The 25,675-nt window shown below is 37.1% G+C and overlaps 3 protein-coding genes across 7 annotated transcripts in view; all 3 read right to left on the reverse strand.

Annotated features, from left to right (window-relative positions):
• The window catches only part of Mical-like (MICAL-like protein), an 80,849-nt gene extending 74,200 nt beyond the window's left edge, over window positions 1-6,649 (reverse strand). The window contains exon 1 of the mRNA XM_077419624.1: window positions 6,101-6,649. The gene's annotated coding sequence lies outside the window, so the exon portion shown is untranslated. The remainder of the gene's footprint in view (window positions 1-6,100) is intronic.
• Window positions 6,650-12,698: 6,049 nt separating this feature from the next.
• Window positions 12,699-19,405, reverse strand: LOC143904746 (uncharacterized). The gene is made up of 8 exons (XM_077419634.1): window positions 19,354-19,405; window positions 16,091-16,156; window positions 15,401-15,658; window positions 14,906-15,015; window positions 14,682-14,827; window positions 14,403-14,601; window positions 14,172-14,288; window positions 12,699-14,024 (listed from the first exon to the last, which is right to left on the reverse strand). Exons 2-8 carry the CDS (start codon window positions 16,148-16,150, stop codon window positions 13,907-13,909), a joined length of 1,008 nt encoding a protein of 335 aa, XP_077275760.1. The 5' UTR covers window positions 16,151-16,156; window positions 19,354-19,405; the 3' UTR covers window positions 12,699-13,906.
• Window positions 19,406-19,448: 43 nt separating this feature from the next.
• On the reverse strand, window positions 19,449-24,933 carry LOC143904747 (uncharacterized). Of its 5 annotated transcripts, XM_077419639.1 has the most exons (6): window positions 24,835-24,933; window positions 24,427-24,602; window positions 21,078-21,293; window positions 20,755-21,009; window positions 19,939-20,418; window positions 19,449-19,842 (listed from the first exon to the last, which is right to left on the reverse strand). In XM_077419639.1, the coding sequence occupies exons 2-6, from the start codon at window positions 24,431-24,433 to the stop codon at window positions 19,745-19,747; spliced, it is 1,056 nt and encodes a 351-aa protein (XP_077275765.1). In that variant the 5' UTR covers window positions 24,434-24,602; window positions 24,835-24,933; the 3' UTR covers window positions 19,449-19,744. The 5 variants fall into 5 exon arrangements, with proteins under 5 accessions (XP_077275765.1, XP_077275764.1, XP_077275763.1 ...); XM_077419638.1 differs by lacking the exons at window positions 19,449-19,842; window positions 19,939-20,418; window positions 20,755-21,009; window positions 21,078-21,293 and adding exons at window positions 21,697-23,428; window positions 23,783-23,847; XM_077419637.1 differs by lacking the exons at window positions 19,449-19,842; window positions 19,939-20,418; window positions 20,755-21,009; window positions 21,078-21,293 and adding exons at window positions 21,697-23,428; window positions 23,783-23,870.
• Between the last annotated feature and the right edge of the window lie 742 nt (window positions 24,934-25,675).

A 25,675-nucleotide genomic window follows, 5' to 3' on the forward strand; every position in this document is an offset into this window, starting at 1 on the left:
TGGAGCTCTTTCGTCCTTTCCGATTTTACTAGAGTTATTTAATCTCTACTATTTGTACACCATCCTTGGTATACGCGAGCCACGTTGAAAGAAATGAGCAAAGCGATTATTTGTGACTTGTGAGAGAAAAAGATTGCGAGCATTATTGTTTAAAACTAGAGCGCAGTCTCCAATGTTGTTCGTAGATTAACGTAGATCAACGTAGATCAACGTAGATTAACGTAGACTAGGAAACCTAGAAGATGTGTCGCGTGACAAGTAGCGATAGATATCGTGTCTCTCTCTGTGTTTGAGTAAACGTTCAAAACGGCGATGTATCGCCGAGCAAAGTAGGAAGTAAATTCAAGTGCGCGGATTGGGAACTCATTATGCTCTGTTCGTGTATCACGTGCAAACGCGCGCTCGTAGGGTGCTAGCCATTTGAGCCGTTTGGCCGCTCTCCATGGTCGCGCTTTTCCCGGATACCTCACTTTTCCGCGAGTCACACCTCGCAAAACTTTACGTTCCGATATCCCGATGTATTACGTTACAGAACACGATTTCACCCTTGAAGACGTAATTGCTTCTCTAATTAACCAGACTGTGCGATTGACGATGTCGCATTGGAGATACTCTCAAAATATCTCGTTTACTCCCGAAATACATTATGTATCCCAATGCGCGGCGCGTTACATTATTTAAGTGCACGTATTAAGCCTTCGTCTTACTTACAATTAGACTTATCGCCTAGAGTTAGCGTGTTTTACGCAGTGTCTTACGAGCGTTCGATATTAATTATTGAAAAAATTATCGTGACCTGATATATATTAAGTGTCTATTTCGTGTTATAGTTTGCCAGTTATAGTTGTCGTAATCGCGTCGCATTGATTAACATATCGGCGACGATTACGGCGATTTTATGGCGTTTCACTCGTTGATCCTCGGTTAAGCGAGTCGCAAATTAAACAACAACAACAAAAAAAGAATAAAACATGTTTGCGCGAATCTAAGTAATATTGATGTCGAAATGCCCATTGCTATCGGATCTCTGATTCTGTTACTGCCCCAGGATCTCCGATCCGACGCTAAAAATCGAAGGAGAGGCTATTTAAAATTAAATGCATTGTGCTCTTATCTGTATCTTATCGGTGTCTTTTTGTGTATAGTTTTAAGATACCAAAACGATACATAATTATTACACTAATTACCGACGACGTGTTTGTCTCGCGTTCAATCGCGAACCTTACGACGATTCTGACGGCCAAATCCTCGTTTTTTTCTCAACGAGAGGAAAGGATAATCAAACTGACGGGAACGTAGAACGATTGCCTAATTACGCTGCACTTTACACGAAAAGATGGGACACGAACGAACGTGAAAAAAAAAAGAAAAACATGGTGGTTCTAACGCATGCTAGTTTTTCTAACGAACTGAATATCGAATCTTTAGGTAACAATTTATCTTCAAAGTTCTTCGAATTTAAGAATGTATCTGCGTTTATTTTCTACGTGCAATAGCGAGTGTAAAACAGATGCGAGATACACTCCGTTGACAATTATTTGAGTGCAACGATCCGAGTACGACAGTCTGGACACGCGAGTGTAATCATATAAGGACTCTAAAAATATTCACGACGATCGTATATTGTTAATTCAGCAGCTCAACTTAAGTATCGTAAAGTTCTTACGATAGGTTAGCCGATAATAAGACTAGAAATAACACATGTCCCGTGATTGAGATATAAGAAAATTAATATATGATATACTTACTATACCGTACGATTTCGTTCGCGTCATATAGCGGTAACGAATTACTTTTCGATTCGCCCGCGTAATTTTATTGTACACGCCGAGATAAAAGTGCGTCGTAGTAAAAAAACTTTGAGAAGACACGGAAGACGAGAGAATTCGGATGCTGGAGAAAAAGCGAATTCTAAGCAACGGAGGAACCATGGAGCAAATCAAAAAAGAAAAAAAAACGTTACTCGCCTAAGAGGGACGCTATTCTGTGTAAATAATTTCCGATATCACCGCGTATATATTCGCTCTCTTTCGAATCTTGGAAAATATATATTATATTCATCACGCAAGCCAAAGACCTCTACTCTCTCTCATATCGCGTCGAACAACGCAGAGGTGCGCGCAAGCTATATATCCTTCGTGCTCTGTTGCCGAAAATATTCCTGACATTCCATAAAATGAATTAAGTGAGTTAAGTGAAACAGATAAGATAATTTTACTGTTATTAAATTGCAACGAACGATCATCGTAAAGTAATTATTTATTGAGTTTTATATCGAATCACGATCTCGTCTCCGTTAATCGCAAAAGCAAGCTATGTTCGGCAGCAGAGCCGACACGACCGGAGCAACCTTGAGCGCATCCGTCATACCGTATTTTGTATAACTTGAAACTGCGACGTTTGGCGTACATCGATTACATTTTTAGCATACCATTGTCAGAATTGCAAATTCAGCTCGGAAAGTTTCTCGTCGTTAAATAATGTTTAATATAAAACGCTCTGAAACACACACAAATAACATCTCTGTGCTAATATTTGCTATTCCGACGTTGCGATTAACTCCTCAGCGAAGGGAATGGCAATTATTTCGAGTGCCGGTCAATCCGGAAGAGGTGACACTTTGTATGATATGACGGAACGGAAATGTGATTAGCTTGCATAATTAGCGTACGTAGGTAAAATGGTAGATACGAATAAAGTCCAGAATATCTTTCTAAAATAGTATATATTGCTAAAATATTATTGCGCAATGAGAAAATTGACTTGCATAAATTATTCGTATTTTGCAAGTTGCACTTTTGAAAAGTCTGCGAGATCCGGTGCCATCGTATATATTGTAACATTATTTTATACAGCGTTTCTAAGCGTTTTGTTTTATAGTATGTTTTCGCGATTTGAGCAGAAATTGTAAATATTGTTGAAATAGTATTTATGTACGTTTGCCGCATGCATTTATAAATTGCAATTATATATATTTATCTAGATATAAAATGAGTAAGTGTCTGTAGTAAACGCAATAATGCTGTCGTGTTTATTACGGAAGGTGTGAGAAAATGATTGCAATTCTCGTAACCTCGAAAAAATATAATTATTATTATCGCCGTAAACAGAGATTTAAAGAAGAAGAAAAAAAAACAATGTACTGTGGATTACAGCTGACGATGAATGGACAGGAAATCGACATCGTCATGGGGTAATCACCGATGGGGTAATCACCATCACCTTGGATCGGTGAAATGCGAGATATTTTTATTATTATTAGAAAATCTAGACAGATCTATCAAAAATTGACGGGACTTAGGCAACAAAATGTGCACCAATTAAAAGTTCAGCGTACTGTCGCTTTTACGCTGAATTAAGATCTAGGTGTTCCAATTGCCGCGAATCCACGATTGGTCGAGCGATATGATTCTTGTGATTGTCGAGTTGTGCGAAGTTAATCACCGATGGGGTAATCACCATCACCTTGGATCGGTGAAATGCGAGATATTTTTATTATTATTAGAAAATCTAGACAGATCTATCAAAAATTGACGGGACTTAGGCAACAAAATATGCACCAATTAAAAGTTCAGCGCACTGTCGCTTCTACGCTGAATTAAGATCTAGTTGTTCCAATTGCCGCGAATCCACGATTGGTCGAGCGATATGATTCTTGCGATTGTCGAGTTGTGCGAAGTTACGCGCGCGTATACAATGAAGCGATCGTTCAAAGTGCGTATTATCACCCGCAGCCTAAGGACGCCATCGGTATAATAAAGATATAAAATAAAGGTATAAAGCGAGTGAAAATTGTTGCGTATTACGTTTTATTGCGCGTGCTAGATCTGAGATCTAGACGTTTGACATCTATGGACGTCGAATTCCTAATCGATTTTGGGCTATTCCGAGGAAAATTCACTTTCAGGATTTCAGATCTACGAGCGGGATCGATCCGTTCGAGTCGGCGCTTGATCTCAAAAGGTCTCCATAGCGGAGACCTGAGAGAGACAGGCATACACCCCTCGGTCGACGAGGCGCGATCCAAGGATCCGGGAACTCGGTTCTGGGATCCCTGAATCTCCCAGTCTAACTTTTCGCGTCTCGAGACTTTTCGCGATGGGAGACGGTCGGATTTTCGTGGCGCGTCAGCGCGGCGTGTCGTCGTGCGTAGAAACGTGAAAGATAATTCATGTGTGTGATCATCATTTTCCCTGTCCTCTCTCCGAAATTGCATTCCGCCCGGCCCGGGAAACACGCGGCGTAATATTCACACGAAGCCTAAAAGACGAGAGCGCTAGTGACAATAGTGACAAAACTTGTGTATAAGTTGCGTCGTTGAATTTTTTGCGAGAACAGAGGAAGGGTGAAAAAGCAAATTGCCGTCAAGATTGCCTCCGACTTACCCGCCCATCCCTCGTTTCCTAATAGATTAACTTGTCGCGTTGGAAGAGAACCGATTACTCCGATTATTCTCCCTCGATCGTTCCCGCGATCAGAAAGGTATATAAATCCGCGATCGTAATTTGCGATTCATTTCTCGTTAAACCTTGGAGAACCTTTTACGCTTCCGCGTGCTAACGACGGTTATTCGATGCATCAAACAGGAGACCCGCGACCGAGTGTAAAATGCGCTTTACAAGAATACAGAAACGTCGTTAAAATTGCACTGCCAGCCAAACGATAGTTGAAAGAAAAAAAGAACTATATTTTTCATTGTTTTGTAAGCAAAACATCGAACGCCAATTACCGATAACGTAACGAATCGTCGGGGTCAGAATGAACTGCCCAGACAACACGCATGTCCCAAATCGAGACATTATATGTTCATTCTGGGCACGGTCTTACACACAGGTCTGGAAACTCGGACCGATTTTGGTGGTGGGGGATGGTCGTTTTAGCAAAGAAGAATTTATTTCACGGCGTTGTCACCATGCATCGCTGTCATTGCGAAGTGTAGATGGTAACTCATCGTAACGTGACAACAATCTTTTAATTGCGCTTAATTCAAGTGCATTTTTAAAAATGACATGTACTGAGAAAAGTACTTTAGTGGATATATTTGTAAATTGTGTTATTACTTGCATGTATTGTAATTGTGTTGTTACTTGCATGTATTTGATTTAACGCTTGAAGAAGTTTTAGACACGTATAAGTTTACCTTTCCTTGCATGAATCACGCTTCGGATATTTTATCGTATGCTTTAATTTATTATATAAGATTGAGAATGCGACAAAATGCCCATCAGGAGAATTTAAAGTTAATTAAAAAATTTGTTGTAAAAAAGAAATTGTCTAAACTTACAAACGGATAAATAGTTTTCTTAAAACGAATAAAAGGATTTCGAACGTTTTATTTTTAATGCAAAGTCATTTATTATTTCTTTGAGGTAAGTTGAAAGACTTTCTTCAGTTCCTGAGGACATGGACAGCGACATGGATTAAAAATAACATCTTTCTCCTGTAAATCTTTTTTTATATGACATTTTCTTTCTTTAAATAACTGTCACAGTAAAAAGGTTGGTATCGACCTTAATTGTGTGTGCAACTGCATTAATATTTCTTGGAATGAGAATGTAAATATTGTGACTTGTAAATTAACTATGGATTTTCAAAACGGGTTATTATTTACTTTCATTATTTACTTTCTTTACTCATAGCCTTTAACTTTGTAATTAATCTTATAAAACCGAGGCATACATAAGGTAAGAATCAGAATTAATAACAAGTCGACCGCTCTCATACTGCGTCATCTTTAAATATTGTAAATTAAGAATAAATTATCAATTTATTAATTTGCGCATTCGTATAATAAAAGATTTCAAACGTTTTTTCTTAATACAAAATTATTTATTATTCCTTTCCTCATTTGGAACTTCATTTATTGCCTATCTGACACTCACGATTTTGAATTTACTAATTACTATTTCCGTCCTTGTCCCACCACATAGTACACTGACCGATGCCAGCGACTCTTGCGGTCACAAAGCGAGTTATTTTCTTCGTCGCTAAGGCGACCATCCCCCACCACTAAAGTTTCCAGACCTGTGTGTAAGACCGTGATTCTGGGTAACGATCGTTTGCGAATGTAATCATTGACGAGAGTAATCGGGTCAATCACCGGCCACAGTAGGTAGCTCCTCCGTCGTTTTCTCGTCCCGCTCGTCCGTCGACTCCTCGTCCATTCCCTCGTCGAACACGTGTGGAGAGCCCGAGAACTGATATCGCAGCCGCGTCGATCATCCGCTAATTAATGTGATAACGCCTGGCTACCACTCCGAGAGCCACCAAACGCCATCACGAATATCGGGAAACGATAGATTGATCACCGCTCGCGCCGGCTAATTATCGCTCCGTTCACTCGATTTGCCACTCCGAGCCACCTCGACTGGTTCGCGACGCGCGAACGCGGACGATGCACTCTAGAGTCCAGAGTCTGGACGGATAAATAACGGGAAACGAGATTGCTCGCGTCGTCCACCCGATCGCTCACCAAACCTTCCGAGAGTTCCGAGATCCGTTAGGAAAGTCCCAACGACGCGACGGCTACTTCACGTCGGTCACGTTACGCGCTGCTCGCGACGACGATCATCGATGGAGAATCGAGACCGCGTGGTTTAACCGCAGGCATGCACGTCGATCGACGATGTCACGAGTCGCGAAGAACGCGCGATCTCGTCTCCGGCCGAAAAGTACGCGGCGGTAATGAACGGAGATCGCTCGGCGGTTCGGCTCGGCTCGGCTCGGCTCAACGGATGTCTCGACTCTCGACTCGACTCTCGATGCGCGTTTCCCCACCTCGTCTCACCTCGCGCGGTGGTTACACTCGCAGAGCGAAGTTACGCGCGAGTCGATGTAGGTAAACATGCCGCGTTTGAGCCAGCTGTGTGAAGTTGGCCCCCCCACTACTGAAAATTCAATAATAACTATAACCATTCGTTTGGTGGTGTTTGGTAGTCCATTCCCGACGTTTGGTAGTCAAAGCTGTAACTAATAATGCGAAAAAAAGACATATGCGCGTGAAGTTAGCCCCCCCTCTTGTAAAACTCGGCTTTCCAGACTGCGTACATCATTTTACCTGTACGCATTCGTTTGGTGGTCGCGTGCTGACGTTTGGTAGTCCATTTCCGACGATTGGTAGTCAAAGCTGTAACTAATAATGCGAAAAAAAGACATATGCGCGTGAAGTTAGCCCCCCTCTTGTAAAACTCGGCTTTCCAGACTGCGTACATCATTTTACCTGTACGCATTCGTTTGGTGGTCGCGTGCTGACGTTTGGTAGTCCATTCCCGACGATTGGTAGTCAAAGCTGTAACTAATAATGCGAAAAAAAGACATATGCGCGTGAAGTTAGCCCCCCCCCCCTCTTGTAAAACTCGGCTTTCCAGACTGCGTACATCATTTTACCTGATACGCATTCGTTTGGTGGTCGCGTGCTGACGTTTGGTAGTCCATTCCCGACGATTGGTAGTCAAAGCTGTAACTAATAATGCGAAAAAAAGACATATGCGCGTGAAGTTAGCCCCCCCCCCTCTTGTAAAACTCGGCTTTCCAGACTGCGTACATCATTTTACCTGTACGCATTCGTTTGGTGGTCGCGTGCTGACGTTTGGTAGTCCATTCCCGACGATTGGTAGTCAAAGCAGTAACTAATAATACGAAAAAAATACTCGCGTGAAATGATTCTTTCTTTTATAAAAATCGATTTTGTATTATAGTCTCGTCATTCTGATAACGGATTTTTATCTCGAAGTAATTTCCGAAGTCTGTCATTGACAGTCACGAAAGATCTGGGACAACCTGTATAATTATAAGCATTATTTATTTTATGATAGTTTCATCGTTCGATAATGTGTGATAATTCCTTCCCGATGACCGATGAATGCATATAAATAATAACTATATAAATAACAAATACATTTTATTTTATAATGGACAATAAATGAAAGAGAGATAGAGAGAGAGAGAGAGAGAGAGAGAGAGAGAGAGAGAGAGAGAGAGATCATGTTATATTAAACTATTAGCAAACTTAGCAAACGGGTATTCATAGTAATCCTAGTCACTGACAGAAATTTTTTAAAGGGAATTGATCAGTCTTAACGCGATTATTAAGGTTTTTTTCATTAACGACTAATTCTAATTCTTATACTACGCATATACATTTCTTGTATTATTCAATATGCATAGTCGTAAAAATCATAAAACATAATTAGTCGTTATTTTAATTACGCTTTACAATTCTAAAAATTAAAAAATTATATATTCTTTGACATTTCAAAAAATAACTATGAAATATGACTACAAGAAAAATTAAAGAAACTCTTTATGTTATTTTATTGTATCGATTTATTATAAAAAAAAGCTTGAAAAAACGTTTTAATGTTAGAAGTGGATTACACCAATTGTATTTCCATATGATCCATATGTATTTAATTCCGTATGATCCATATGTATTTAATTATTAATTATTAATTATTAAAAATTAACTACCAAACATCATAAAATGCTCGTTAAATAAATATTAATGATTATAATTAAACATGCAATCGTACAAGAATATTTATATGAAACGCATGGTTACACACATATATATTTTATCTTCTTTAACAATTATATTTTTAATTACTAAATGCACCAAACGAATTCTTATAGTTATAATAATATATGCAGGTTAATTATTTATTGGTAAAGTAAATGTTGCTTGTTCGGTTTGATAATATATGCAGTCTGGAAAGCCAAATTTTATAAAAAAGGTCTAATTTCACGCGTGTATGTCTTTTTTTCGCATTATTAATTACAGTTTTGGCTAACAATCATCGGGAATGGACTACCAAACGTCAGTACGCGACCACCAAACGAATGCTTACAGTTAAAATGATATACGCAGTCTGGAAAGCCGAGTTTTACAAGAGGGGGGGTTAACTTCACGCGCATATGTCTTTTTTTCACATTATTAGTTACAGCTTTGACTACCAATCGTCGGGAATGGACTACCAAACGTCAGCACGCGACCACCAAACGAATGCGTACAGGTAAAATGATGTACGCAGTCCGGAAAGCCGAGTTTTACAAGAGGGAGGCTAACTTCACGCGCATATGTCTTTTTTTCGCATTATTAGTTACAGCTTTGACTACCAAACGTCGGGAATGGACTACCAAACACCACCAAACGACCACCAAACGAATGGTTATAGTTATTATTGAATTTTCAGTAGTGGGGGGCCAACTTCACACAGCTGTTTGAGCCGGCCGATCGGAATCAAAACAAAAACTTCCACTCGAATAATATCAAAGTAAAGTCAGCTGACTGCTGTCGCGTGATTTATCGCGACAGCAAAGCTGAATTCTATCGTGTTATCGCGGGAACAATTTTTGCCGATGGTAAAGACGCATTCGAAATTCGAACCCGATGCATAACGTCATTTAAGGCTCCTGGGTACTCGTCGCGGCCATGTTGGAATGTGACGTCTGAAGCGAGAAATGACACGTTGAAAATTCTTGCGTAGTATTTCCAAATAAAAAAATATTTGCTTAAAATAACACTACAGATCACTTCAGCACACTTTGAAAATACTCCGAATTGAGGTTAAGTTTACCTCTTTCCCTTGAAGGTTAATAAACAGCCGTAAAACGAATGTGTTACAATACAGGCTTGTGCGCAGGTGCATGACTAGATTTCGTATTACGCAATTAAGTTTGTTATGCGGATCGGGGTAACTTGAATTAAAGCACTTGATAAGGACCGGAATTCGGTCGAAACGTCGTGCAATCTTGTTTCAATTGGCCAGTTGGGTCGATAATAAAACGACTTATTTCGTATTACATTCATTTTACGGCTGTTTATTAACTGTCAAGCGAAAGAGGTAGACTTAACTTCAACTCGAAGTATTTTTGAAGTGTGCTGAAATGATCTATAGTGTTATTTTAAGCAAATATCTTTTTATTTGGAAATACTACGCAAGAATTCTCAACGTGTCAATTCTCAACATTTCTCGCTTCTGACGTCACATCTCATGAGATGTCGGGAAAGAGCCCAGGAGCCTTAAACGGGAAAATAATTTTCACGTATTTTCAATTAAAACACTTTGCGATGGTATTATTCTATGTCTACGTTATAACTAAGATTTATGTAGTCTTTCGTTGATATGCTAACCCTGTTATTTGACTGTCATGACGGAAATATCTACAAAAATAAAACTAGCCAAGACTGCTCTATGACGGAAATATCCGCACATTCAAGAAAGATACTTATACCACAGCAATTAGAATGAGATACTATATTTTTGTTTTTGAGATCGCAAAATTTAAATCTGAAATCAAAATTGCGAAATTTAAAATGACGGGTTCAGTATGGCGAACCAAAAATACAAAAAATGTATACAAAAAATGTTTGACTCGCATAAGTATTTCAAGATTTTTGAAACCGCTAATTTCAAATTTAAAATAAAAAATCAAGAATTTAAAATGGCAAATTCATAATGAGCAAAAAATTCAAAATATGGTTTAATTTGAAAAAGTTTTGAGTGGTTTTTAAAGCTGCTAATTCCATTTTAAAAATTGAAATTTGTTAATTTAAAATGACGGATTTAATATGACGGCCAAAATATTTAAAATATCGCATCAGTTTGTATAAAAATTATTAATTTATAAGAATTTTTATAAATTTTTCCGCTATTTTAAATTTTGACCTTAGATTTAGATTCAGCGACTCAAAAAACCCCCAAGAAGCACATCATTTTTATAATTTTATTATCTTTTTCGTCAAAAGCATTTTTGGCTTACAAGAATTTTTTGCCTAACAGCCAAAGGGTTAACGATTATCGATATTTTCCTGTCTTTCTTTTTTTTCACCGCTTTCGTCTTCTGCGGCATGTCCGACGCGTCCAAGTTGGCAGGACATTTCTCGAATTTTTTGACGTGCACCTCGCACGGTTTCCGGTAACACCATCGAAATCGCTTTGCAAAGCGACTGCTTTATTCCCGGTTTATCGTTGCATTATTCCCGTGTTCCAAAGGCGTGATTCAGGGCATGGGACGAGTGTCGGGTGGTCTCGGACGGAATCGCTTCGATCAGTCGCGATTAGCGCGAACGCAGTGCAAAACAGTGAAGAAAGGAGCCGTCGGCGTCGGCAGCGAGGATGAGGCAGCGGCGTCGTCGCATCGGTCGGTGAGTAAACGCATCCGTTACGTTTGAACGAATGATCCTTAATACCCCTGTTTATTCCAACTTGCGACGATTTGACGTTATTGCGTGGTAAAAAAAAAAGAGAAAAGAAAATTACGTGCGTAACGCATCACATGCATTCGGGGCACCGGATTATACTTTCTGCTCCGCGGTTCTGCCAGAAACGACATTATTTCCGATAACTTCCCGCGCGAGTTCTAAGGTTCGATCTTCGAACGATTCTTTCTTCTTTTCCTTTTACATTCTGACGCGAAAAGTTAACCCGACTTCTCTCGTAATCGCGTCGTCCTGAAGACGCGCTCATCGAGAGGATGTTGTCGACCCGCTCGTCCGCATCGATCGTCCATGAAATCGAAGTCTGATGCGGCTATCGCGATTAATCTGCGTGTGTCGCGATTAATCCTCTCATTCCCAATTTACATCTCTCTAATTTCGTCAAAGATGCAGCTGATTTGAGGAGCTTTAGTTAGATTTAATTAACGCAATAACGTGACAATATATATTATTATAATTTCTAAGTGTTATCAAAATAAAGACAATAATTTATAAACGTGGTTTATTTTGTCTCATTATTAATGCATGAAATAATCCGTCAAAATGAAAAGTGCTCTGCTAATTGCATAATATTGCGTATCGATGATAGGTACGTCACGGGAATGAGAGGATTTAATGATAAAGCGGCGAGTCGTGTGGAAAATACGGAAGGAAGAGAGAAGGAGAGAGAGAGAGAGGGGGCACACAAATAATTAAACCGCAACCGACGGACGTTAATTAGTTGCATAGCAATTAGCAGTAAGTGACAGATAGATGATACATTTGTATTATCGTACACCTCGCGCTAGAATTTGGCGTAGCACGAGTTTTATCTTGACGCGCTAATGTTACGCACTTTGGCGACGATTAATTATTATTATTATACGCGTATGAAGACGCGCCGATGTATATACACACACATATATATATATGTATGTATATACATATATATATATATGTATGTATATATATATATACATACATATATAAAGAACATGTTATATATATATATATATATATATATATATATATATATATATATGTATATATATGAGAGATGAAAGGAAGAGGAAAATGTTGCTAGCTAGCGTTGTAGACGATACAAAGATGGCTTTAGTGTATATAGTTTTGTAAAGTGTTAAACTATAATGAGGAGAGATTTATGATTACATAATGTATAAAATATACCTAAACAATACATCATCGCTGCGAAAAAACGTATGGACTCGTACGTTTTTCTGGTATTATTAATTATAAATTCTCGTTGGCGATCGGAAGCGCGTGAAATTGGTGAACCGTCATCATTTCGTTAAACATAGCTACATCTTGATATATCGTGCGTGAGGCCGCGGGGAATGTTGATGATTACGTATATATAATATGTGATATACGCGTGAAATTTTAAGCTGTCAATAGAATGTCCTAATATTAAATATTATAGTGCCATTATACGGTTTCTTTTGTCCCTTCCCTCTCTCGCGTTTTACAGGAAGTAGGTGTGTGCATTATATTTCTGTTTATTACTTCAAAAGACCACTTTAGACAATTTACAGATCACGTCGCATTAGGGGGATAGAATTCTATTTATAATTTTACCCCAGGCAACAACGTCACATGATTTTCACATTGATAAGTGGTGATTACCGGTCCTAGACGTCATGTACCCAATAACTGACGTTTAAGATGCGTGAATATTCTAACAATTTAAAATCAATAACAATTTAAAATCAATTAAAGTCAATTTAAAAACGTTTATAATGCGTTTCAGATAGATCATTTTTAAATTAAAAGAATATATACGCAAATATCGGATCATCCGATGGGATCTGTTTCTCGTAAATAAAATATGATGAACGGTGGTAGAGATACCACCGAAATGAGAACAGTGCATATATCACGGAATTGCACAACTTGTATCAGTTGTATCGTGGCATTCACTCTTATAATAAAGTGTGGCATACTTTTGGATTTTGATCAGATTGATGTAACGTTAACGTAACCTTATTTTAGTTAATGGTATTTTTATTTTTTAAAACTGATAATAATTAAATAAACTGATAATAACACAAATAAAATGCAGTGTATTTTGTATAACACATCTCGTTTCAAATAAAATCATTTTGTATATAATTTTGATTTTCCTCTAATTATTAAAACGTTTTTAAAACGTCATTAAAAGGCCAAAAAAGTCATAAAATCACGTTTTTTCAACGTCTTGAAATGTTGTCATCGGTCTGTGACTTATTCCTGTTATTTTTACGTCATTATTACGTGATTATAAAAGGATAATTGACGACTGACCAAAAACTGACGTGGAAATCACGTGACGCTGTTCCCTGGGACGTGCTGTGTAATAAAAAGAAACATTTAAAAAAATTGAAATACCCGCATATATAAAATATACATTAAAATACCTCAAAACAAAATATACGAAATACAAAATTATAAATCGAATTCTATCTTGAAATTCGACTTGAATCTCGGGTCGTTTAAAATGGGGCTTTACACTTTTAGCATTCCTCGTAAGTTTTCCGGGAAGAAAAATCCACGATAAAGTAAGAGAAACGTTCTCTTGTGTACTGTGTAAACTTTTCCACAGTATTATACGCACGCTGCGAAATTACAGTCAGACTTTTATTAATTCGACGGTATGCATATTCACATCCTACATTTAACGCTTCATGTAGAATGTCAATATCGGTCACAGTTTCAATAACAGTTACAGCGATCGGTCGGGCAATTCGACGGATATCGCATGCAACGTCTTAGGCAGTATTGGTCCGCTCCAGGTCTGTCAGCAATATCTCCAATAGCGTCACAAGTGTTTCTGTAATCACGTCGAAACGAGGATCAGAGAGAATTTCCGAAACGCAGATGCTACATTGAAAGTCACGACCGTTTGATACTTTAATGCGATTCCGAGTCAATGACAATTTATTGCTTAAACTCGCGCGGCAATCAATTTAATACTCACAGACAATGACAGATTCCTGGCGGACAGTTCGACGGGACGCGAATGCAATTCACTTGACACCAATTGGTCATATTCTGCCTGTATCGATAAGCCGCGGTTGGCTCGCACACTTGAGCCCTGAAATCGTAAAATCCATGCACGTGCGTGTCACACCGAGAACAATCAAGCGCGCTCGAGGTTGACACGCGCGCGCGAATTAACGTATACTCTTTAACGCTAATCGATTCTCACCTGAGTGGTCGAGCGAACGGAGCGGTCGAGAATTTCGGAGCTACGGAGTACAGCTCGTAGATAACATTCTGATACAGAAACCGCGGCGGTATTGCACCGGTGCTGGTAACGATGCTCACGTCGGCACAGTTTCGGAAGGTTTCTGGCCTGCCGCATCCGACGGCTTCCGTGCCGTTTTCACACGTGCCCCACATGTTACCTAATAGCAAAACACATACGAGATTAAGAGATCGCTCTCAGTACGAGAGACGAAAAGTAATACGCGATAAAATTTCGTGCCTGTGTAATAATTCCATTGAACGACGCATTGCGAGCATGTTAAATACGGTGGTAACGTTACCGTGTACCTAATGATGCCCTTCTTCCCCGTATCGTGCGGAATCTCAAAACGTACGTTCTGCGTCCCGGATACGTACAGAGGATAGCTGTGCGATTAAGCGATTAGTGATATTAGCGACAGCATCAGCATTCTTATACGCACCGAATGCGTAGAGATCACTTACGAAGCGAAACACTCCGGCGTTGTCACGCGCGACGGATCGTTGTTGGGGCAAATATACATCTCGAACCAGCCGTTATGGTTGGCCGTTAGCTCTATCTCCACTTCGATTTCCTCCAAACAGATTATACTGACATTGTACTTATATTATTATAAGTTTCTTACAAGCGTATTTTTTTCGTAAGAACATAAGAAATAACCCAGACAGCATAATCGGGACATAAGACGTCTTAAAGTTATCTTTAAAAAGGTCCCGATTCTGAATATAGTGCCCCTAACAGCATTAATATCCTGTATATCTGTAGAATATACTAAGGATGTCTTAATATATGAAGAACATCCTTATAACATCTTATGCTTTACGATATCCTCTGAACATTTTTAGAATATACATTTGCTGTCAAGGGCTGTCTATATAGAAATATTGCTATTTAATCTTGCTATGAGATTTGCATGCGTGCAAATAATAACGTACGAAAACATTAGAAAGTTACATTACCTCTCCCACGGTGTATCGTCGAACAATGATTCCGTTTGCGAACTCGCCACCGGCCTCGTGTGGGCGTGGCTGACTCAAATGATGCGCGTCCCCGCAAACCCCGCACTTGCCATTATTCTGCTGCCAATGGACTGCATAACCACCGCAGAAAAGCTCGTTGTCATTGTAATTGACGGGGTTTGGATAGCCGAACCTCCACATCGCGTTCCTCGACGGAGGATCCATTAATCTCCCGTGTCCGTTGATCACGTCAGGCACCTTTTTCAAAGATTCGCGACGAAGGTAGGTTCGAGAGCGAGAAGAATAAGAAAAGTATTGTGTAAAAAAATGAAACTGTTACTCTGCACCTTTCTTTGATCGCGCTATATACGCAATGTCATTAAATGGGCGGCCTCGTTATAACTTTTACTCGCGTGCATGAGTTATTATAAGGGCACGTCTGCTGGGAAAGTGCTGTGAAATGGCGGAATTGTCCGAGGCTATTGGGCGTATTTAAGGAGTATATTGAAAAACGAGTTGGTACGGTCGGACTTTCGATGCCATTGGCAAAAATAAGGCCTTTCAGATTTTCTTAAAACGTAAGTTTATGAAAAGAGGAACGTTTGTGCGATCAAGAGAGCGCGGAAGTCCTGTTAGTAATTTTAATCTCGTTTACGTAATTATCGTAATTATTTAAAAAAATGATCTTACTTTCATGAAGAGGTATAATATTACGAGCAGAATGTTGTTTCGTTGATGCCTGGTGATCATTTTTTCCTGAAACCATTACAGCAATTAGTATAAAATTACTATTTATTCGTGTTCGATTGAGGGGATTTTGTTTTTAAATACAATGAATCAATAATATATGTCTCTAACAGCAATAATATCTTGTATATCTATAGAATATACTAAGGATGTACTTAATATACTGAGAACGTCCTTATAATATCTTATATTTTACGATATCCTCTAAACATTCTCAGAATATACATTTGCTGTTAGGGGTACTATATAGAATATAGTCTAGGAAACTTAGACAGCACGCGTATCTAAAAAAAAAACGTCACAAATCTCATGTCTTCATGACGTCTTTTAGACATGCGTGCTGTCTGGGAAAGCTATCCGCGCTAAACAAATGAAGCGATTCAATATGTCATCAACATCGAGCATTAATTATATTAATTATTAACTCGATCAAATATAAACTTCGCATTCATCTTGCATTTAACTTTTGGGATAAGTTTTCAGGAGCCTGTAAGGGGCATGAAAATCTGGTTCAAACTGGAATTAGGCATCGTGTTCAAAGCTTCTGTTGTAGTGTCGCATAATAATGAGTTCCGTCTTCGAGTGTCGGGGGACAAGATTACAATGAAATAAGATCATGACGGACGTCCTTGAATCAGCTAGTAGAAGCCGAATCTTGCGTAAGAAAATGAAGCAACGTGTATTGTGCCAATGGTGTCGTTACGACAATAATGGCGAAGAACGTTGTTGGCACTTATGTCACGTATTATTAAGCGATACACGTATAGCGTAGGATTAGGATCGGCGCCAAAAACCGTCTCAAGCGCGTTCTTTCAATGGACGAAACAATATTTTTTTACATCTATTTCTAGAATAAATCTTAATATCCATTTTGCTTTCGGCTATTCATAAAAATTTATCGCCATTATTGATCGATTATTATTGACACGTCGATTAGTACATAAAGCGGAAGTAGAATTCATACACGTGTCATTGACAGCTGTTTGACACGCGACGAGATACATGGTGGTGATCTTAAGTGACGGTCTTCCATTAGACTCTAATATGAACCATTTAAAGTGCCGCAGTCTCAATCAGCTGCTGAATTGTAAGTTGAATACTTAGTTGAATATCAATCAGGTAGAACCATCATTCGCAACAGATGCTTCGATTTGAAAATAAATATAACGGTAAGTAATAAGTTCCGTAAATTTTTTACGTGATGATATAACTGTATTCTTAAACGCATCAATAATCTAATATCTAATAATGTAATATACCTAATGCTGATAAAATATTAATATTAAAAAAATTAATATCAATATATATTAAATTAATATTAATTATATACGTATATGATCCTAACACATGATCGTTACACACAGATTGTATTGTTTTTGTTGGGTCTCAATTTTTTATTGTCACAAATCTCATTTATGTAGTTAAATTACTGGTCAAAAGAGACTACCATAGCAGGAATCGTGGAGCTACAATGAGATACATTCGCCCTGTAGTCTAAATAAAACCAAAGATTCATCGAATGTAAAACAGAGCCGGTTAACCTTCGCCGAGAGCAAGCTGGTACTATCAAATCGCAGTGATAAACGAAGGAGAGCATCACAGCCAATGCTCTTAAGGGACGCCTCGACGAGTTCGCACAAGATAGGTGAAGATGCGACATAATAGAATTCGAAACGACATAGCGGGACAACGATGGGAAGTATAAATCTAACACTTTTAACACTAAGACTGTTTAGTTCTGACAACAATGTGTTCCTCCCTCCTTCCTGATCTTCTCGCCGTTCCGCGATTTTAGCACCGAAATTCCTCCCACGAGGGCCGATTTTTAGAGGAGGTGATTCTAATCGCGGTCGTAAAGTGCGAGATAAGTGGTACTTTAGCTTTCGGGAATAGACACAAGCCAAATATCGTACCGGATTCCTTCGTGAAGCGAATGACCGGAAAGAAGCGATTCCGATGGTTAAAATTTTACGTTATCCTTCACTGAACATCGTTTATGATTAATTCTTTCCTGAAGTTATGGGATTCACCTTCTTTCGTTAAATTTGGCGGATTTATAGGGCTATAGCAATTTGTCTTTTCTTCACGTTCTAAATTATGTTCTAACTGTACAAGACCTCCCGTTTAGCAAACTTGTGTTCCGGCCGAACCTAGTAAAATTTTTATTGATTGGCTTATTATATCTCGATTCATAAATATGTCGAGCGAGCGGAAAAAATGTAGAGATAAGCCAATAAGCCGCATAACGAGCGATCATAAGTTACCGGCATTTGAATCCTCCTTGTATCGTATTCTCTTCGTATTATTGGGTCGGTCGGCGCGATTCGAAAGTTGCAGTCATAAATTATGGGTTATTCGCGAGTACACACAGTTTGCCTTATCAGTTAATAAACTCGTGATATATATAAACGCTTACAAAACCTTTGTTGCCCTAAAATTAATATAAATTATATGAATTGTGTTAATACAAGAGTTGGAAACGAAAGCGCGAAACCTCGAGGCTCTCTCCAGATCGTTTTTTGACTAAAATAAACATTAAAAAATTATTAACGATCAATGCACGCTTTATAGTATTCTGATAATAGTTAAATCACATTATTGTTTCTAGTTTTTTCCGAATTTATCAATATCAAGTGTAGAGATCGACGACTCATCTAACCGCGAAATCATTGAAATCAGGTTCGCCGGGTTACACCGGTTTCAGAATACGGCGACATAACAAAATAAGGGAGAGAAAGGAAAAAAGGAGACTAACACGCCTCCTGTTTCCACGTCAAGCCAAGGTCGCGGGAATGGAACAAATTTATTTCAAGACTATAGAGATTACAAATGCAATCGAGTTTAAATACGAGATTTCGTGTCGCGAGCTATTTCGATCGACTTGCAACAAATTATATGCGAGAGATCCAACGCAATTTATCGATAATTGGCTATTACTTTTCGTATAAAAACTTCCTGGCAGAGAATCCTTATGTGATTGATCTTGGAAATAATCAACGTTGATCCTACAATTAAATGCTCCGGTAACTCGCATGTCTAAAAGATGTCTTTACGACGTCTTTTAAACACGCGTGTTGTCTGAATGCGTTTTCGGATTGGGTCGCAGAACCTAATTCACCACTTTTGTACTTCGTTGTACGTTAAAATTGTAAATTACGACACGTAGGGTATATCTGTACCCTGTATGTATGTAAAGTCATACTCACTCGAGTGCCCGTGCTCAGTCTGATCGGATTGTTAAGCAGGTGAAAATCGACGGGCAACTATTATAAAATATTTTACCACAGATTCGTGCATATTGTGGTGCATTAATGCCTTAAGACATAAATTTGCGTCAAATTTTAATATTTTTGGCGGGTACGACGTATGTATCTATAGATATTTGTGCATCATGATTGTTAGTAAGAAATCCAAAATTACTTTATAAATTTACTTATTGTATAAGCTATTTCTTTTTGTTCATGATACACAAATATCTAGATACAGTACCTCGAAATATCCAAATTTGATGCTGCTTATGGTAAAACATTAATGTACATTGAGTGTGCTACAGAAAATGATGCAAAGATCCGTATTACTTGTCTGTAATCTCACTCTCTATGTAAAAAACACACCTGTTCCAGTTTTGCTCTTTTCCACGGTACTATTAATCCTTGAGACAAACTCTGTCATAGACACTTCTTCAAAGGTTTCATCTAGAAATTACAAACCATTGATGCGAGAATCTCAGATACAAAACCACATATGTCACATAGATTGCAGTATTACAATGCAAAAATAAAATTAAATACCAGATTGGCCGTGTTGATCATTCAGAGCAATATTTTCTTTTCCACGTTTATTTTTAACAATACCAGATTGGTCGCGTTGATCATTCAGAGCAATATTTTCTTTTCCACGTTTATTCTCAACAATTTGACCCGGCTTGTTTGATATTTGTCTTTCTGTGGAGGTCCCTTTTCGGGTTGTCTTATTTACATCAACATCTGAAGATCTTTTGGAAGACACTTCAATATTTCGGGTTGTCTTATTTACATCAACATCTGAAGATCTTTTGGAAGACACTTTAACATTTCGGGTTGTCTTATTTACATCAACATCTGAAGATCTTTTGGAAGACACTTCAATATTTCGGGTTGTCTTATTTACATCAACATCTGAAGATCTTTTAGAAGACACTTTAACATTTCGGGTTGTCTTATTTACATCAACATCTGAAGATTTTTTGGAAGACACTTCAACATTTCCGGTTGTCTTATTTACATTAACATCTGAAAATTAAAAAAAAAACCTAAGAAATATGAAAATAAGTTTATCCTATGAGAGCGCTCAGACAATGTTTAGTAATCAGTTAATGTGTTAAAGTCCATTAGGATGGATATATTAAAGAAGTTACTTATAAGTAGAAAAAAAAGATTTAAAACAGATTTTAGTACTACAACATTTGGATCAGATTTGGACGTACATGAAAATAAAGTAATAGATTATTTAAAGCATAAAAAACTTATTTGTTTTACAAATAGGTATTACAAACAGTACTACAAACAAATTTTTTACAAATAAGTTTTTACAAATAACATTTTATTTTTATAGATAAATTTCATTACCCGGCAAAGAACCAAAGGTGGGGAACTGAGGCGGTTGGATTTTGCGCTTCTTGACATTACTACCATTTTCACCCTTCTTGCTTTTCTTCCTTGGGTACTTGTCCAATTCTTCATCTGTATCACTTGAATTTTCATCTGACACATTTTCAATCTGTTTTTTTTTGCGTTTTGCCCTGCTTGCTTTGTCATCCGCAGACTCAATATCCGTATGCATTGTTGCTCGATCTAATCTTGCTCGAGCTTCTGAGTATGTTGCTATATGAAAGCACGATAGAATAGTAAATAAGACAGTTTAAAAACACTAAGCATTCAAAATGACTCACCAAACCAATAACGTATCGTTGAAGGATATGATGTAAATTGAGGGTTGGGCTCCATGCAATCTTGAATTGCAATCGCTTGTTTTTTGGGAGGTAGATACGTGGGATAGACACATTTTGATCCATCATCACTGATCCAATTCCAGGCAACAACACTTACTTCAACAAATGATTCGCCGTTTATGGTATTAATAAGATCGGCAATAGCATATTTTTTCTCTGAAATTACATGTATACAATGTAATGTAATGCCTCATCAGGTTAAAGAAAAATATGCATACAAAGTTATAGCAGCAACGTTCAAGAAAAACAAAGATTTAAAAATAAATATTAAAATTAGTACTAATCCAGTTCACACCACACACACACACACAACAAAATTCAGAAAATAGGAAAGAACATTTTCATAATGCAGCAATAAATTATATACATATATATTATATACATCTCATAAGAACATATAAATGCAGAACATATAAATGCAGAACGTAGAGATGCAGAGCATATAGATGCAGGACGTATAGATCCAGAATATATAGATTATATAGGAACATATAGATGCAGGACATATAGATTATATAGATGCACCACCACACACAATTAGCTTTATTATATACTCAACTTTAAAATGAATGTAGCATCGGGATAGCTATCATATTTGTATTGCAGGGTAGGATCGTATATTTTGTCTTTACAACTTCAATTGGCACAATAACATTCCGACGATTCCAGGACATTTCCCCAAGATTGTAAATACCAAGCTTACTAGATTCACATGGATAAGTAAAATAATTTTCTTTTATATCACAAATATCAGCAATAATGACAATGTTTCCATTTTGAAGTTTCTGTATAGATTTGGCAGTAGCAATGCTTTCCTCATATAGAAAGTAACTGTCTCGTTTATGGACGGTACTCAAGGTGAATGAAGAGGATGAAAGAATTTTATATTCATCTTTTCCAAGCACTTGTCTTCCTGGTGTAAACTCGCTTGATTTTTGCGAGTATTCATATAGGTAATCTCTCTCAGCTAACCTTCTTGTAAGCTGTTGCAGAGGATTGCTTGGTGCTCGCAGTAATTTTTTTAATTGTCCTAAGTAACTTTCAAAAGGAAATGCACTGTAATCAGTTAGCACACCAAAGTTTTTCACATCATCGCACAAATGGAGGAGATTATGAACATTATAAACAATAAATTTTTTATCAAATACTCCTCTATGTGCACACATTTTAACAAAATTATTTATCAGTTCCTGAGCAAAATGTACGTATGACTCATTTCTACTGAAGCGTGGTGTAGACAAAATAATCATTGCGCATTGCAACATTAAAAATAAATTGTATAGAGTGGGAGATAGAATATCATTGAGAACGACGCAGCCAACGTAGAAAAGGAATAATCTCCATTCTGTTCCTTTCCATTTTCCAAGCTCGTTTAGTCCCATTTTTCTTGGTTTACGAGCAAATTCTGATGGAATATGAGCACGTAAGTTCTTCATTCTCTCAGCAATTTCAGCAATCTCCGTTGCTGTGAGGCGCATTCCTGATTTTGTTCCTTTTAAAATAAATGTCATAAATCTTTTCGTGACGCCTTCTAACACCAAATGAAAAGGATCCAGAACAAATTCTGTTACCATTCTTACAGGTATAATTAAAAGAGGGGATATTCCAGTGTGATGCTCAGGATCCGACTGATTCACAAAGTCTTCATCACTACGTGGTGTGTGCGTCTCAGTGGAATAACACATTCTATGAAATTCATATTCTCCAGATTGAGTACATCTCTCACATGCATGATATGCTCCATGACCCACAATACATTTTAGATACTGTCTTGCAGGAGCATCGCAAATAAAACATCTGATATAAACTTCATGCATCACACCATTTAAAACCAGACCATCACTTTTTAATTTTAATACCTCTAAAATAAAGTCTTGCAAATACTTATTTACATTGTCTGGTTTGCCTGATCCCACAAAAATTCCGACAACAAACGGTCTGTCATCAATTAAATCCAAGGACCTACATAAAATAGGCCACACATCAGTGACACAGCTTTTGGTCATATTTATTCCATCAACATTAACATCTAATCCTATTTTGTTTGTGCCAAAATTTTTCAGTCCACAATTTTGTAGGCGTCTTTCAAGTCCTGGTATTAATCCAACATGGACATAGGAACCGTTGCCGAATTCTACAATTGATGTTGCTCTAGGCGTCTTATTGAGAGTCCGCGGATCTAAGGGCAATTCTGGATGATATAGTTTTAGTTTTGCAAGAAGTTCTCTGCACGCTTCTACTGTAATATTGTGTTTTAAGTTCCATTCTCTTAGCCATTGCCTGAAATTCACCTGTTCATCCTCATCATTGTCTTCTTCATCTTCATCACTTGAGTTACTATCTGATTCAATATTTGCTAACAGATCATGTCTCATATAAACGTATTCACTATTATTATCATCATTTATTTGCCTTGAAAGCTGTAAATTTTCATTGCTATGTGCAGATTCACTAATATTATTAATAGAATCTTGAGAGATATCTTGAGTCTCATGTGAATGTAAATTTTCATTGCTATGTGCAGATTCACTAATATTATTAATGGAATCTTGAGAGATATCTTGAGTCTCATGTGAATTTATAATACTATCAGCTGTAATCGCGTTTAAAATGTCCTCATCATCTTCTAATATATTAGCGAATACCTTCTCAGCTTCAGCTTTGGCGTATCTCCTTAGCCTTCGCTCCCCGATAGATCGTTTGTGTAACTCTGTCATTTCGTAAAATACAATACTGTTAAAAGAAATTTGATTTAGCTCTCGGCCAAAAAGTACAGAAAACGATATGTCATAATAAAAATATAACCGGGGTACAGAGTGAAAAAATAAAACTGAAATAACATTATAGTCTTTATTTAATTAAAAATACTTTATCAAAATACTGAATAAAAAAAGTTCATATAAAGATGTGTAAAAAATTTATAAATCAAAACTTTGATTTTTATAGGCCAATATTATATTTGTCGTACAACAACTGTAATATATATAGCCTTTAGAGATATATAATATAATAAAAATAATAGAATTAAACCATCATAACCTTTTTAATGCATGTAAGATATTAATTATCTTAAGGATTAGCCTCAGAAAAATAATATAAAATTGTAACACAAACGATATATCATAGGATTAGCCTTAAAAAAATAATATAAAATTGTAACACAAATTATCATGTTACATTAAATATCATGTTATTTAAATTATTATCAAATACGTTACATCAAATACGTAGGTACATACACAGTTTACCACTAAAAAAGACAAAATAATATAAAAGATATAACACTTACCATTCATTATTGAGGCTTCCAAAGCACATCGATTCTCCTTGCTCTCTCTCTCTCTCTCTCTCTCTCTCTCTCTCTCTCTCTCTCTCTCTCTCTCTCTCTCCTTCTCTTCTCTTCTTCTCTGATCACTTTCTTCACACCGTCGTACGACAAATATAATATATAGCCTTTTTAGAGATCTATAATATAATAAAAATAATAGAATCGAACCATCATAACCTCTTTATAATGCATGTAAGATATTAATTATCTTAAGGATTAGCCTCAGAAAAATAATATAAAATTGTAACACAAATTATTATGTTACATCAAATATCATGTTATTTAAATTATTATCAAATACGTTACATCAAACGTAGGTACGTACAGGTAGGTAAAAAGGGCAAAATAATACAAAGATATAACATTTACCATTCATTATTGAGGCTTCCAAAGCACATCGATTCTTCTTGCTCTCTCTCTCTCTCTCTCTCTCTCTCTCTCTCTCTCTCTCTCTCTCTCTCTCTCTCTAGCGACACTAGGTCAGATTAAAGATAAGATAGATATAATGAGCTTAGGCATTGGAGTAGATCGTGTGCGAAGTGGCCAAGGGGGAGTTATTATTGTGGAATGTGAAAAGAGGAGTGATAAAGACAAATTAACTGCGGAATTAGAAAAACAAATAGGTGATCAATACAAAATTAAAACTGTTGATAAAAAGCTACCTAAAATTAAAATAGTCGATATAGAAGAAGATTTAAATGGGATAGAAGCGGATTTTGTTAAAAAAATAGTAAAACAGAATGAGTTAGATAGAGAGAATGAAAACATGGAGATTAAAGTAATAAAAAGGATACAAAGGAAGGGGAAAGAAGGAACTATAATATTAGAAGTAGATCCAAAAACACATAAAATAGTATTGGAATTACAAAAAGTAAATATAGGATGGAAAAAATGTAGAGTTTTCGACTATGTAAGCGTATTAAGATGCTACAAATGTTGGGGATATGGCCACCTTGCCCAGGAATGTAGGAATAATGTAATATGTAGGAAATGTGCGGGAAATCATAATGAAAAAGAATGTCGATCGCAAGATAAAAAATGTGCCAACTGCATCTCGATGGTTAAAGAGTTTAAAATGACAGGAATAGATGTTAATCATGAAATAACGGATAGAGAATGTGAATCGTATAAAAAAATAGTAAATAAAATGCAGAAAGGTATTATATATTATGATGGTTAGCAATTGGATAAAAGTTGGAGGAAAATAGAT

This window comes from Temnothorax americanus, unplaced genomic scaffold (genome assembly GCF_048541705.1).
Source record: "Temnothorax americanus isolate GAGA-0224 unplaced genomic scaffold, ASM4854170v1 Scaffold57, whole genome shotgun sequence".
Lineage (NCBI taxonomy): Eukaryota > Metazoa > Arthropoda > Insecta > Hymenoptera > Formicidae > Temnothorax > Temnothorax americanus.

Bases quoted from the DNA above. Each gene is read 5' to 3' on its own strand.
- LOC143904747 (XM_077419635.1), bottom strand. From the start codon at position 24,455: ATGTGCTTTGGAAGCCTCAATAATGAATG. The intron at 23,871-24,426 runs GTAAGTGTTATA...TTCTTTTAACAG, and splicing joins GGAAGCCTCAATAATGAATG to TATTGTATTTTACGAAATGA.
- LOC143904746 (XM_077419634.1), bottom strand. From the start codon at position 16,150: ATGATCACCAGGCATCAACGAAACAACATTCTGCTCGTAATATTATAC. The intron at 14,289-14,402 runs GTGAGAATCGAT...TTACGATTTCAG, and splicing joins CCGTTCGCTCGACCACTCAG to GGCTCAAGTGTGCGAGCCAA. The intron at 14,025-14,171 runs GTGAGTATTAAA...ACGTGATTACAG, and splicing joins CCAGGAATCTGTCATTGTCT to AAACACTTGTGACGCTATTG.